Consider the following 12,545-nt stretch of genomic DNA (forward strand, 5'->3'; position numbering starts at 1 on the left):
AAAGGGTTTAAAAAAAGGGTTGCAAAATGGTGGGAAGCTGCTAAGGTTAAAAGAAAGGGGATTTAGGATAGGATTACAAAGGGGAAACCGTTTTCTGAAGAGAAATAAAATACCTTGTGCTCTAAAAAATCTTAATTAATTCAGGGCAATTATAGAGAAGGAATAAGGATTTGCATTAGGTAAATGGGAGGCCTTTACAGCCAGTGGACTCTGTTCAGAGCCCATTGCAAAGCTGTGCCCGGGGCATTTAGGCTCTGATTTTCTCATTGTTTTTTGGTCTCTCTCACATGAGGAATAAGAGGGAAGAGCTCCGACCCAGAAAGCATTTAACAAACTGTGGTAGGTAGGACTTGCAGGGTCTAGCTGGCTGCTAACCCTCATGGTGGCTTTGCTCCCCCTGTCTGTGTAACTGAGCTTCTTTCTGGCCTGTTAGAAAAGAGCCAATCTTTAATGAAAACGCAGTTAACTCCAGCCTCGTTAGCCCGGATCGTATTTCACTGTTCCCTGGAACGCAGGCAGAGGTGGGACTGGTGCTTGTTTCATTACAAATGCAAAATGCCAGCGGGTGGTCGCTCTCGGGAGCTGACAGTGCCTTACACTCCAGCCTTTGTCCTCCTGGAATGTCAAACCCTCCCCCAGATCCATTCCAATGACTCCATCAGCCACCCTGCCACCCCAGACAGGGCAGGTCTCTGTCCACCCTTGGCCCTGGCAGTGCTGATCCCTCCTGGTGATGCCCTCCCCTTCTCCTGGCAGCGCTGGAGGGATGCAGAGCTGGTCTCAGGGAACCACAGGGCCTGAGGCTTCCTGTGTCATGGCATTGTGTTGATAAAAATGAATGAACCTTGTAGCTCTTGTCTCTCAATCATTGAACTCTGGCTGCTTGCTGGAATTGGTGAAGGATGTGGAGCTGCTGGAGCCAGTCCAGAGGAGGCTGTGAAGATGCTCAAAGGGCTGGAGCAGCTGGGACTGTTCGGTTTGGAGAAGAGAAAGCTCCAGGGAGACCTCTGAGCTCCTTCCAATGCCTGAAGGTGCTTGAGGAGACCTGGAGAGGGACTCTGGACAAGGGTCTGGAGTGACAGAACAAGGGGGAGTGGGTTCAGCCTGACAGAGGGAAGGTTTAGATGGATATTGGGAAGAAATTATTTTCTGTGAGGGTGGCAAGGCCCTGGTACAGGCTGCCCAGAGAAGCTGTGGCTGCTCCATCCCTGGAGGTGTTCCAGGCCAGTTGGACAGGGCTTGGATCGACCTGGGATAGTGGAAGGCAGGGGGGATGGAATGAGATGCTCATTAAGTTCCTCACTAACCCAAACCAATCTAGAATTCTATGGCTGGGCTGCTGAACCCAGCCAAAAGAAGAGCTACATTGCCGAGGTTAAGTGAAGAAGGGGATTAAAACCACCTGTGTTTGCACTTTCAATCCCTTCCAACATCAATTAAGATCGTTCTGATAAAGACTCGGGCAGTGCTCAAACAGCTGCTGAAGCTGCTCCCGGCTGTATCTCTGGGTAGGATCACAAAGGAGCCTTTGTTGTTCTTCAGTCATGGCTGAAATCTAAATCTCAACAGTGCAGCTCAGAGGGTGACATGTGCTGGCACTGGGGCCACTGTGTGAGATTTGTTTTCAGAAAAATGGGAGATGCAGAGGAGAGGTTCCTGAATACAGTAACTCTACCTACACCCAGAACTGAGGAATCTGCCCAGGGATTTCATATTCACTGACTGAGAGGGAAATCTAATCAGGGCTTGCTAATTTTCATGAAGTCAAACACCTGGGATTCGCTTCAGACTCGCATTTTCCTGGAATAATTCAATACAAACATTGTATATTTATACACAGGCACCTGACTTTTCTGTTGTTTGATGAGACTACAATTTGTCTTCCTCTTGTGGTTCCTGCAATCCTTCCTCTCCTGTGGTTTGCAGTTGAATTACCAACCTCTACCCCAGGAATATTCATCTGTTTTGTTTTGGATATTGTCGTTCTTCAAAGGAAAGCAAACAATGCCAGTTTAAGCCAACCTTCTTCCCAGGCAGATTTTATTGGAACCAAATCCTGCCTCAAACCAGAATCCAATCTCCTCTCCATTGTTTTGTATCTCTATTATTTTTCTCATCATTGCTTTTCCATTTCTTATTACTATGCAGCTCTCAGTCTTGAGCAACATCATTCAGAATTATACAGAAGTCACACAAGCTGCTTTTCTATTCATACCTGCTTGTTACCTAATCCCAACCAGCTCTGTATTGAACATCTGCTTTTACCTGGGCTGACAGGTGTATTTTTTAGCTGCAAATATTGCAGATCAGGGATGCAGAATTTTTCTTACTCTGTGAATCTGATCAAGGTCCTTTTCCAATGTGTTGCTGAACAGTGAATTCTCCCTTTATCCCAACAACCTCCAGTGCTGCTTTTGGCTAAGATAAACCAGACAGTGCTGTTTGGAGTCACTCCCCACCTGTTTTTCCATCTCATCCAGTGTCTGGGGTAGGATGGCTGGTTGGGTTGTACAGACAACTGCACCTTTCCCTGCTGATCCAGCCTGGATCATGGCAGGTTGGATCCATGGGATCCATCCTTTGCCATGCCATGTGATCCTCCATGCAGCAGGGATAAAATGCCCAGCATTGGGGAACCCCAGGTGCTGCAGCAGTGATCTTTTTGGGAGAAACACAGAGCTGTGCATGGCCAGCTTGATGTCTGCACTGGTGTGAGCACCAGGCCTGATGTGCTGAGCCCACTGCTCACCCTGGCTGGGACACTGAGTCAAGGAGCTTTACAAGAATTGTTTAGCTTGGAAAAGCTCTCAAAGTTCATGGAGTCCAAGCATTCCCCCAGCACTGCCAAGCTCACCACTAAACCACAGGTGCCACATCCACACTTCTTTCAAATCCCTCTAGAGATGGTGACTCCAGTGCCCTGGGCAGCCTGTGCCAGCTGGACAACCTTTTTGGTGAGGAAATTTTCCAAATATCCACTCTAAGCCTCCACTGGTGCAACTTGGGGCATTTCCTCTTGTCCTGTACCTGGGAGGAGACACTGTGCACACACACACAGAGGGACAGATGGGCATGGGAATGGGAATTCCCTTGGACTCCTCAAGCAGAAACCCATGTGAATGGTCCTTCTTTTTGCACAGCAGGTGAACACTGAAGCAGTGAGATGTATCCTAACTAGGGAGGTGGGGGTAGAAAGATGCTTTGAAAGGGGATAAAACTTGCTTTCCTCTGTGAGCAAGTCCAATTTCTTTCTCTCTCTCTTTTTCTTTTTTTTTCCTTTTGGCGCTGTGTTATTCCTCCGTGGGCAGGAGGCTGCAGGCATTTCAATTTTCTTCAAGTCCTTGTTTCAAAAAGGGCCCAAAATATGTTCTCTTCTCAGAGGCAGTAAACAGCAAGTGCACAATGCAGCTTCTCTAAGCCTCTCTTCTCCTGTCTCAGGGAGAAAGGAATTCTCCAAGCCCTAGAGCCTGACTCACTCGCTGTGTGAGCATGAATTAACCAGGAATGTTCGAGAATTATTCCTGAATAATTCATGAACCTGAATTAATCATGCATTTTCATGAATTATTCATGAATAACTCATGGAAATGCAAGGTTTATTCATGCTCCAAAAAACCCAAGGCTTTTTCTCTTCTCTTCTGCTCTCTCTCCCTGTAAGAAACAGACCTGAAACAAGCTAAGGAAAAAAATAATATATGTATATGGGAAAAGAACAGAAATAATAATGCTGAAACAAAACAACCAGGAAAAAAGAAAGCAAAAGCTCTTTTTTTTCTTTGCAGTGGGGACAGCAGGTGGGAGCTTTCCAAGCCAGACAAAGGAGACCTGACAAGGACCTGTGGTGAAGGGACAAGCCCAAGGCAAGGAAGTGTCCGGTGACCTCCTCTCCTGGAACAGGCAGCAGAGACCTGGAGAGACAGGAGACATCTTGCACGACTCAACACCTGGAGCAGTGCTAACCAGGCAAGGAGCAGCTCTGTTGCTATCAGGATTGTGATCTCTCTTTTTTTTTTCCTCTCTCTCTGTTTGTGATTTTGTGTAATTTTGTTGCATTCATAAGGGTAAATGAACAACTGGTTTGGGGAAGGAAGATGAGTGTGTTTTCTTTAAATGTTAAAGGAAAACCCCTCCAGAGAGCTGTTTGGGCTGGGGTTGTTTGCTGTCTGGAATGTGGAGCTCTGTTTCTGGGAGGGAGAGGGCTCAGCTATGCATTTATCCCAGTTTCTGCTCTGTAGCATTCCCTGTGTTTGGGAGAGGGCTGGGGGCAGCTGCCTGCTGCAGGGAAGGGGATGTGGGGAGACAGGCACACAGATATTTTGTAAATGGTGCTTCTTGATTAAAAAAAAAAATCAATGCCAGGGCGTGTATCAGTCAGGAGAAAAGGGTTGGAGAGAAGCAGGTGTGAGACTGTGCCAGCAGGGCAGACTGGCAGGTTTGGGGAGAGTTACAGTTCCTGCAGGGAGCTTTGCTGCAGCTGATGGTGGCTGAGATAGGGATGGAGAAAGTTCTCCAGAGTGAACTTGGACCTTCCAAGTGAGAGAAATCAAATCCAGGCAGGACTTTAATGGGGGTGTGGAGGCAAACCAAGAAACTGGAATAAATTGGGTCCTAGGTGCCTTTTCTGCCAGCTCCAACTCTCCTCTGCCTGCCCCAGCTCCTTCCCATCTTCTTTGGACTCTGTGGCCATTGCCCACCTGGTGCCCAGCACATGGGCTCAGCCCTGTCCCCAGAACCCTTCAGCCAAATCCTGCTGCCAGGCAGAGCAGGCAGGACTGGGGTGATGCTGCCAGGGCCCTTAGGAGCTGGAAAGAAACTGCTCCTGAGCTCAGCAGCCCTCAGCTGCTCCTCTGGCACGGGAGCTTTTGGAAATCCCCACCAGCCTGGCTCTCCAGTTTCTCCAGTGATTGAAGTGTGCAGCTCCAGGGGCAGAAAGAGAAAGCTCAGTGGGCAGAGCAGAGTGCCAGGACTTAGGATCCAGCTCCTTGCAGCTTTGTTGCTTGACTGCCTTAGACATATCCAGCACTGGTCTGTGCCTCAGTTTCCCCATGGGTGAAATGAAGGGAATTTTCTGTTCTCCTTATGAAAGCATTTTGATGTTCACTGGGGGAAATAATTGTGCAGGCAAAGGAACGATCATTTCCTAGACTACCCCTGGGTCTTTTTGAGTCTCTTCTCTGCACTGCCTTGCTATCACAGCCCTGCACTGGAGCAACCTGCTATAGATCCTCTGAAGTCCTTTGAGCTGTGATGGTTCACAGGGGCAGAGGAACCAGCCTGTGTCTGCTCAGTGCCTTGTTCAGCATCTGCTCAAAGTGTCAGCTGTGAGGGCTGCCTGATCCCAGGTGAGACCTGGCATGGCAGTCACTGCAGAGGACACTTGGATGCACTGGAGGCATGTGGTGCTGTGCTCAGCCAGACCCAAGGCAGCCTCCCAGCAAAGGGCTTTAGGATGAGGCAAGCTTAGAGGGGTGGGAATGGGAGCAGAGAAAAAACTGGCAGAGAAAATGCAGTGCCAAGTACTTTATATCTGCAGGTTGTGCTGCCCTGGGTAAAGCACAGCTTGTGAACACTCCCACCCACAGGAGAGCCCAAACCCCTGTGGTGACATTCCCATCCTGTCCCTCTGCTCCAGGTGGGCAGCCCTGATGTCAGGCAAGCTGTACGTGCTCATCAGCTGGCCCGATGGCAGCCGGGTCATCAGCATGGAGAACATCAAGGAGCCCCGCAAGCCCTTCCACCTCTACACTGTGGGGGAGCAGGTCCTGGCCCGCTGCCCTGGCTTCAGTGGGCTCTACTGGGGTGTGGTGGAAGGCATTAGTGGTAAGTGACACCCCCCTGGCCTGGGTTTGCAATTTGGGGCTGCTCAGAAGCAAGAAGGAGTTTAGTGCTGAGAGATCTTCTCTTGCTACAGAGCATAAAGGTATTTTGGAGAAGAAGCTGCTGGAAGATCGACAGCTCCTGGAGAAGTTAAGTGAGTAAGGGCTTTTGAACATTGCACTTTTCTACTTCCGTGGGGCTTTTTGGGTAGGAGGATGGTGAGCATGTTGTAGTGGCATTATAAATTTCATATCACTGCAATCAGTGTACAAAGCACTGAGTGGGAGTGGAAGGTTCACACATTGCTGCCCCATTGCACATCCTGAGCATCTCCCTTCCTTTCAGAAGAAGAACCAGCTGTCCACAGCATGATGCCGTCCCCACCAAAAAAATCCAGGAAAACCTTTCCAAAATGGACCCCAGGGAATGCATCCAGGAAACACCCCAGTGACAGGACCTATCCTGCAAAGCCACTGCTGAGGGTGGCTGAGGCCAGCCTGCCCCACAATGCCAGCAGCTCCTCCATCCTCAAGGACAGGCGTGTCCTGGGAAGCGTGGCAGGGAGCCCCCGCTCGCTGGCAGCTCCCCCCCACCCAGCCAGTGCCTTCACACCTCCAGCCACCTTCATCACCATGGCCATGCCAGGGCCAGGGACTTCCCAGAGTGAAGAGGACAGGGCTGGTCCAGCTGCCAGAGGTAACCTTGGGTTCTGGCTCTGCTGCCTGGTCCTGAGTGTGACAGGGTGGGATGGGGACTTGCAGAGCAGCCAGAAAACCTCTGCTTTGCTCTGGGGCTGTATGGGCTTTGTCTGAGGGCTATAGAGGTTAGAGATAGCATTTCCTGGTCCTTTCCACCTGGGAGATCTGTTCCAGGAGGGCTGTCTAACGGGAGATACAGTGTATGGTCTCTGCTCTGTCTCCTGGCCTAGCAGTTCTCTCCCCCCAAGCCAAAAGACAATCTGAATGAATGCCTGCCTGAATAACTGAAATTCCCAAAAGCCCTGTGTCTCCATTAGTCTTCTAGATTTGCCTATTTCCCTATTTTTCCACCCACTTCTACACCCATTAAATGCACTTATGAAAATGTGCTAGTGTCTTATTTACCTGCTGACTAACAGCAGCATCCAGAGACAAGTTGGCTCTGCTTGCCTTGCCCCCACCATATCATTTGCACTGGGAACAGAAGCCCTTGAGATCCCACCTTTTTCTAATAACAAATCCCAATTGATGAGTCCTGGAGAGCCTGTCTGGATCACTGTTATGCAAATGGAATAAACGTGTTGCCATGCAATCTAGCAGGGGTGCTTAGATAATCTGCACCTTTTCAACAACTGATTCTTCAGCTTGTCTCCCACCCCTGCTGCAGATTATGTTGCCCTTCCAATGAAGAGGAAGTCAGATGGCATCTTGTCCTCGTGCCAGCAGCAGATCTGTCTGAACAGGTAACACCTGAAAGCACAGTAAGGAGCCTGAATGTTTCACACCACACATATTGATTTCTGTCCACTCTGTCTCCATTCTCTGCTAGTACTTGCTTTGAGTAGATGCTCGTGGAGGTTAAACCCAAAGCACAGAAGATAATAGGAATTTGTGTGGGCACATACAGCAAAAAAATGAGCCTGTGCTCTGAAGTCCTGATTCCATGGTGGGTCAGTGGGAGGTCCCCCGTATCTGTGTGCCAGGGGAATGCACAGGAGTTTGTTCACACGAAGAACCCTTTATCTTCCCTCTCAGTCTATTTTATTCTTGTTGCAAATGAAACCAGAGTTGACTTTGCTTTGCATTCCAGATAATTCTCTTCAGGAATGAATCTGAAGATGAGCACAAATCTGTTTGTGGCAGTGCTGTTTAACTTGCTTGTTTCTTCCAGCCGTGAGGAGCGAAAGATTGATGCTTTGCAAGAGGTGGATGGCTTCGAGAGGGCTCACAAAAATTTCAGTCCTGGTGAGATGGAAAGGTAATTAGCAAAAGAAGGCACTGTGTTCTCCTCCTCACTACAAGAGTGAGCAGTGAGATCACAGATGGGTGGCAAAGTGGGGCAATTTTAAACTCCAAAGTTGCTGAGTCTCTTTACAATTGAGCCAGGTGTTTCTGATTGTAGGGCTTGGATTTAGAGATGCAAGAAGGCTCTAAAACACTGCAGAAACTACAAAGCTCTTGCCTATAACAATCAAAACATTGGTTGTGTGTTCCTTGTTTTATTGCTCGTTACTTTGATGGCCAGTATCCAGTGATAAAGTGATGCTAGGGACAGTTTGCTTGCAAAGAAATGGGTGCCAAAAAAATTCAAGTTATGGTTCCTGTATTGTCATTTCCCACAAGTCTGTTGTTTAATACCACAAATATGTGTGTCCTGGGACTTGCAAGACAGGCTTTATGTCTTTCCTTACAACTGAGAAGAAAATTGAGCATCAAAGTCTCCATGTATGCATGCCCAGGGGGAGTTGAGGGTTAAACTGAACACTGAGGGTTATTTCTGAGCACTGAAAAGTCCAGACCATGTTATTTTCCTCTCCTGCTTTACTCCTCACCCAGGATTGGCTGGAAGGGCTGGTACTCTGTCAGAGAAGTTGTCCTGCCCTGCTGGCAGAAGGCATCTAATCACTGCTTGGGTGGAGGAGCTACATCCACTGTGAGGGCATGGTGTCTTCTTGCCTTTACACAAGCAACTTTAATTTTTCAGGGTGGAGAAGACGGAGCAGCTGGAAAGGATGGTGTTGGACCTCCAACAGGATGTCCTCTCTCTGAAGAAGAAGGTGCAGAGGTTGGAATCCCTGTCCTTCCAGGAGGAGCCCCACCGACAGCCGTGTGAGGTGGTGGAGCTCTTCAACGGCTACACCAAGGAGCAGCTGAAAGAGACCATCAGGTTTGACCAGAAAATCAGCACAGCCTGCAAGACTCTGCTCTACAAGCTCTTCACCTCTGACTACATCCAGAGCCACTCCATCACGGGGCGCAGGGGCAACACCTTCCGCGAGGCGAAGCCCATGATGGACGAACGCTGCATCAAAATCATCAGGGTGCTGCTGAAGCAGAAGTTTGGGGATCACCTCAGTGACACTGTGATCACAGAGAAGATCCAGAACGTGCAGAAAGCCCTGAGGCAGAAGTTTAAGACAGAGTGTCTCTGAGTTCTGGGGGATTTGGTGTCTCCTCCTGCCATTTCTGTGTGTGCCCCTGAGCAGCTTTCCCAGGAGAGATGAGCTGAGCAGCTGCTGCTCAGTAGATTTCCCCCAGGGAGCCAGCCCAAGTGAACCATGTGCTAAACACAGCTCAAACACTGCCAAACCTCTGCTTCCATTAGCTGAGCAGGAATTGGGCCCAGCTTGGCTCAGTTTTTGCACTCTACAAATTCCTTCCCATCCAGTCTGTGTGCAAACCTCACTGTTGATGCATGGAATCACCTCTGTGACTCTGATGATGTGCTCAAAGGCTTCAGGGCTCCATTTGGATCCAAGAATGGGTCAGGAAGGTAGCCCTGTTCCACACTGCAGAAATGTTGGCTTTGGGGTAGGGAATCCAGCTGCAGACAGGCTGTGTCACCCAATGCACCTTCTCTCTGTCTGCCTCTGGTTGCTCATTCTGCCTGTGGGACAATATTTACTCTTTCCTCACAGTGAATGTTTTATTTCCAGCACTAACAGAAAGGCAGACTCATTAAAACGACATCTTAAAACATTCAGAAAAAGATAACTTGATTTTTTTTCTGTTTATTTCAATGTAGCTGTATGGAGGAGTTGTCTTCCCTAACAAAAGCCTGCTGAACAAGAGAAGGGGTCACCCATGGAAGTTACATTAATTTTTCTTTCAAGAACAGATTATTTCCATACAGGAGAAATCCCAAACATTTTTATGACACAAAAGTGAGGGATGGAGGACAAAATATGGCCCAACTTTACTTTGAAGGCATACATCTTGTGGACACTGTCACTATTATTTAAATACAGTATTTTTATCCTAGATAAGAAATGCCAAGTACGATCAGTCCCTTTGCTGAGGGACTACAGAGAAGGTCTAGAAAGACACATCTTTTCCTAAATAATTCAGAACTGGAGTGTGGGTGGGTTAAAATTGTTCTAAGTGTAAAAAAGAATGAGATGCTGACACTAGTCCAGCACTTAACAGAAGTGCTGCAAAATACCAAACATTTCTTTTTACAGAGGCTTCTCAGACAGGGAATTGGTTTTCTCAGCTTAATTTTTAAATTATTCAGGAAAAGAAATGCCAGTGGGTTTGCATTAATCAAAACATTTGGTTTAATTTATATGTTTTGTTGTGTTTTCAACTATTTAATTTCTTCACAGTTACATGAGAAATAATAATGCAAAATAAATGTATTGGAGAAACAAGGAGCTGTTTTGAAAGGGAAAAAAAAGGTGTTATTCTCAGAATTTTCCTCTCCCTTCAGCCTTTTTTTTTGAGCTCATCCATTAAAGTGGGGTTGATGCTGTGATGTATTTTGGTTCTGAAGGGAGATAGGCTTGCCAATGTTTCTGGCACTATTTTCATCAGATGTTTCTAACAGTCATGTTAAATTGCAGAAGTAACAACTAAAGATATTCCTTCTGGTCCCCAGTGCAAATGATTTTCCTAACTATGGTGCAAACACATTGGGGATGATTTCTCCTTTGTAAGGATCTTGGCCTGAGCACCACCTGGAGCAGGTCTGCTGTGGTCACTTAGAGCCCAGAGTGAAGCCAGTCCTGGAAAATCCACTGGAACTGAGCAGAACTGCCCTAAAACCTCCTCAGTGCAGAAACACACCTTGAAATACACCAGCCCTGCCAGAAACCTGGGACCTTAGGCTGGAATCGCTGCTCAGGGAAATGCCCCAGGTGATGTTTTTAATGTTAACTTATCAAAGAGAAGATCAAGGAGGCACAACCAGCCTTATCCTGCAGAACCTTAAAGCTCACCTTGTTCCACCCCCTGCCATGGGCAAGAGCACCTTCCACTCTCCCAGATTGCTCCAAACCCCATCCAACCTGGACTTGGACACTTCCAGAGATGGGGCAGCCACAGCTTCTCTGGGCATCCTGCGCCAGGGCCTCTCTCAATCTTTCCTCCCCGATGTTCATCACATCCCTCACCAAGCTGCAGCCTGGAAATCCAGCTCATAAATGTTATTTATTAAAATAAGTGCTGCTGCTGTCCTCCCCTGCTGAGCCCCCTCTGAGGAGCTGCAGCTCATTACTGGGAGCGAGAGGAGAAAAAAGAGCCAGGGAATGGACCTGCTGTGGGGTGCCACGGCTCCCGAAACACGTGGCTCTAATCAGCTCCCCTAGAAGCAGATGAGCTGGGTGACCTTTCTGCTTGAAAAACCCTGCTTGAAAAACCCTTTGGTAGCTCCCTCAGAGGTGACTTCCCAGCCTAACACACTTGCTGGTGTTCAGGAGTGCTCCTGGTAAGTGGGCTGATGGATGCTCTGCATCTCCGTGGGCAGCACAGCCACAGTGCTAATGAGCCAGCACTCAAATGGGCCCTTCTCGGCTGTAAAAGTTGTCCTCAGATACTCTCAAAGGCTTTGATATGGCAGAGAGGGTTGAAGAATGGCAATGCAGGCGGCTTTTTGTCAAATTTCATTTTTGAAAGTGTTTGTGAGCCCGAGGCAGCGTTTGCAGGCTAATTGGGAGCACGGGCGGCCACTGGATCAAACGTCAGTGCCAGGACGCCGGTGCTCTCACCTCTCTGAACTCTCCAGCTCTGGCTAATCAGCCTCCCGAGGGAGGATCACACAGCCTTGGCATGTGGCATTCCCCAGGCGATGCAGGGGTCAGGGCAGATAGAGGAGGAGGAGGAGGAAGGTTTGTGCCAGAACTGCTTCACTCGGGGATGTTCAAAGCTGTGTCTCTCTCTAAGCGGTGAAGGGCAGCTCCATTGAATGGAATTAACTTCCCACTTGAAATGAATTACCAGGAAAAAGTGGACAGTACTTGCTGTTGAGATTAATTACTCTGCTGAATCTGCAGCATCTTGTTAAAAACGGTGCTCCTGCTCAGCTTCTGGGTGAGGTGGGTGCAGGAGGGTGTGGACAGCAAAAATGAGCGTCAAAACTCAGGGGAGGTCTCCAAGGAGGTTTTGCATTCAAAAGGTTCAAAAGCAGGAGAAATGGTACCTGTCAACATTTACAGAAGCAGGACTGGAATGGAACATCCAGAGCTCTCTCTCTCCAGGATGAGCTGGAGCAGCAGGGCTGTCCTCAGGTTGGATTCAATTGGGATGTGCAGGGACCTCAATGGGCTGTGGGGCTCTCTGAGGGCCCTTGGTCCCCAGCACCCCAAAACTGCAATGGGGCCCTGCCACACCCCCCACACCTGGGTACCTCTCTGCTGTTTCCTTAGGAACCAGCTGAAAGCTGCATGTTGCTCACTGGCAGCAATACACAGATTTTCAGGGAAAGGTGGGAACCTTTCCAGCCTGCTCTGTATCAACCTTTACATTTTCAGCTTGGCCAGCATGAGGCTTCTGAAATTTCATAAAAATCATAGAATTATTTGAGTTGGAAGGGAAGTAGAGGAAGGAAGTAGAAAACTAAAGGTTTTCTAGTTTTACCCCCCTGCAATGAGCAGGGACATCAGGTTGTTCAAAGCCCCATCCAGCCTGACTGTGGCTGTTTCCAGGGATGGTTCATCAACAGCTTCTCTGGACAACCTGTGTTTAAAAAAAAAAAAAAATCCAGTTGTAGAGGTGCTGCTGGCAACATGATTTTTTTTTTTTGGTGGGAAAAAA

The 12,545-nt window shown here is 48.3% G+C and overlaps 1 protein-coding gene across 4 annotated transcripts; it reads left to right on the forward strand.

Annotated features, from left to right (window-relative positions):
- Positions 1-3,444: 3,444 nt before the first annotated feature.
- On the forward strand, positions 3,445-10,207 carry LOC136563833 (uncharacterized). Of its 4 annotated transcripts, none has more exons than XM_066561460.1 (8): positions 3,445-3,653; positions 3,783-3,993; positions 5,633-5,820; positions 5,912-5,971; positions 6,163-6,513; positions 7,183-7,258; positions 7,687-7,773; positions 8,500-10,207. In XM_066561460.1, exons 3-8 carry the CDS (start codon positions 5,646-5,648, stop codon positions 8,945-8,947), a joined length of 1,197 nt encoding a protein of 398 aa, XP_066417557.1. In that variant the 5' UTR covers positions 3,445-3,653; positions 3,783-3,993; positions 5,633-5,645; the 3' UTR covers positions 8,948-10,207. The 4 variants fall into 4 exon arrangements, with proteins under 4 accessions (XP_066417557.1, XP_066417558.1, XP_066417555.1 ...); XM_066561461.1 differs by having other exon boundaries at positions 3,783-3,963; positions 6,166-6,513; XM_066561458.1 differs by having other exon boundaries at positions 3,446-3,653; positions 3,783-3,963.
- Positions 10,208-12,545: the final 2,338 nt, after the last annotated feature.

The sequence above is a fragment of the Molothrus aeneus genome, chromosome 17, assembly GCF_037042795.1.
Source record: "Molothrus aeneus isolate 106 chromosome 17, BPBGC_Maene_1.0, whole genome shotgun sequence".
NCBI lineage: Eukaryota > Metazoa > Chordata > Aves > Passeriformes > Icteridae > Molothrus > Molothrus aeneus.

What these genes read in the sequence shown, in the direction of transcription:
- LOC136563833 (XM_066561460.1), top strand. Translation starts at nt 5,646, where the DNA reads ATGTCAGGCAAGCTGTACGTGCTCATCAGCTGGCCCGATGGCAGCCGG. An exon ending in ACAGCTCCTGGAGAAGTTAA is followed by an intron (nt 5,972 to 6,162) that starts GTGAGTAAGGGC and finishes CCTTCCTTTCAG; the next exon opens with AAGAAGAACCAGCTGTCCAC. An exon ending in AGTCCTGGTGAGATGGAAAG is followed by an intron (nt 7,774 to 8,499) that starts GTAATTAGCAAA and finishes TTAATTTTTCAG; the next exon opens with GGTGGAGAAGACGGAGCAGC.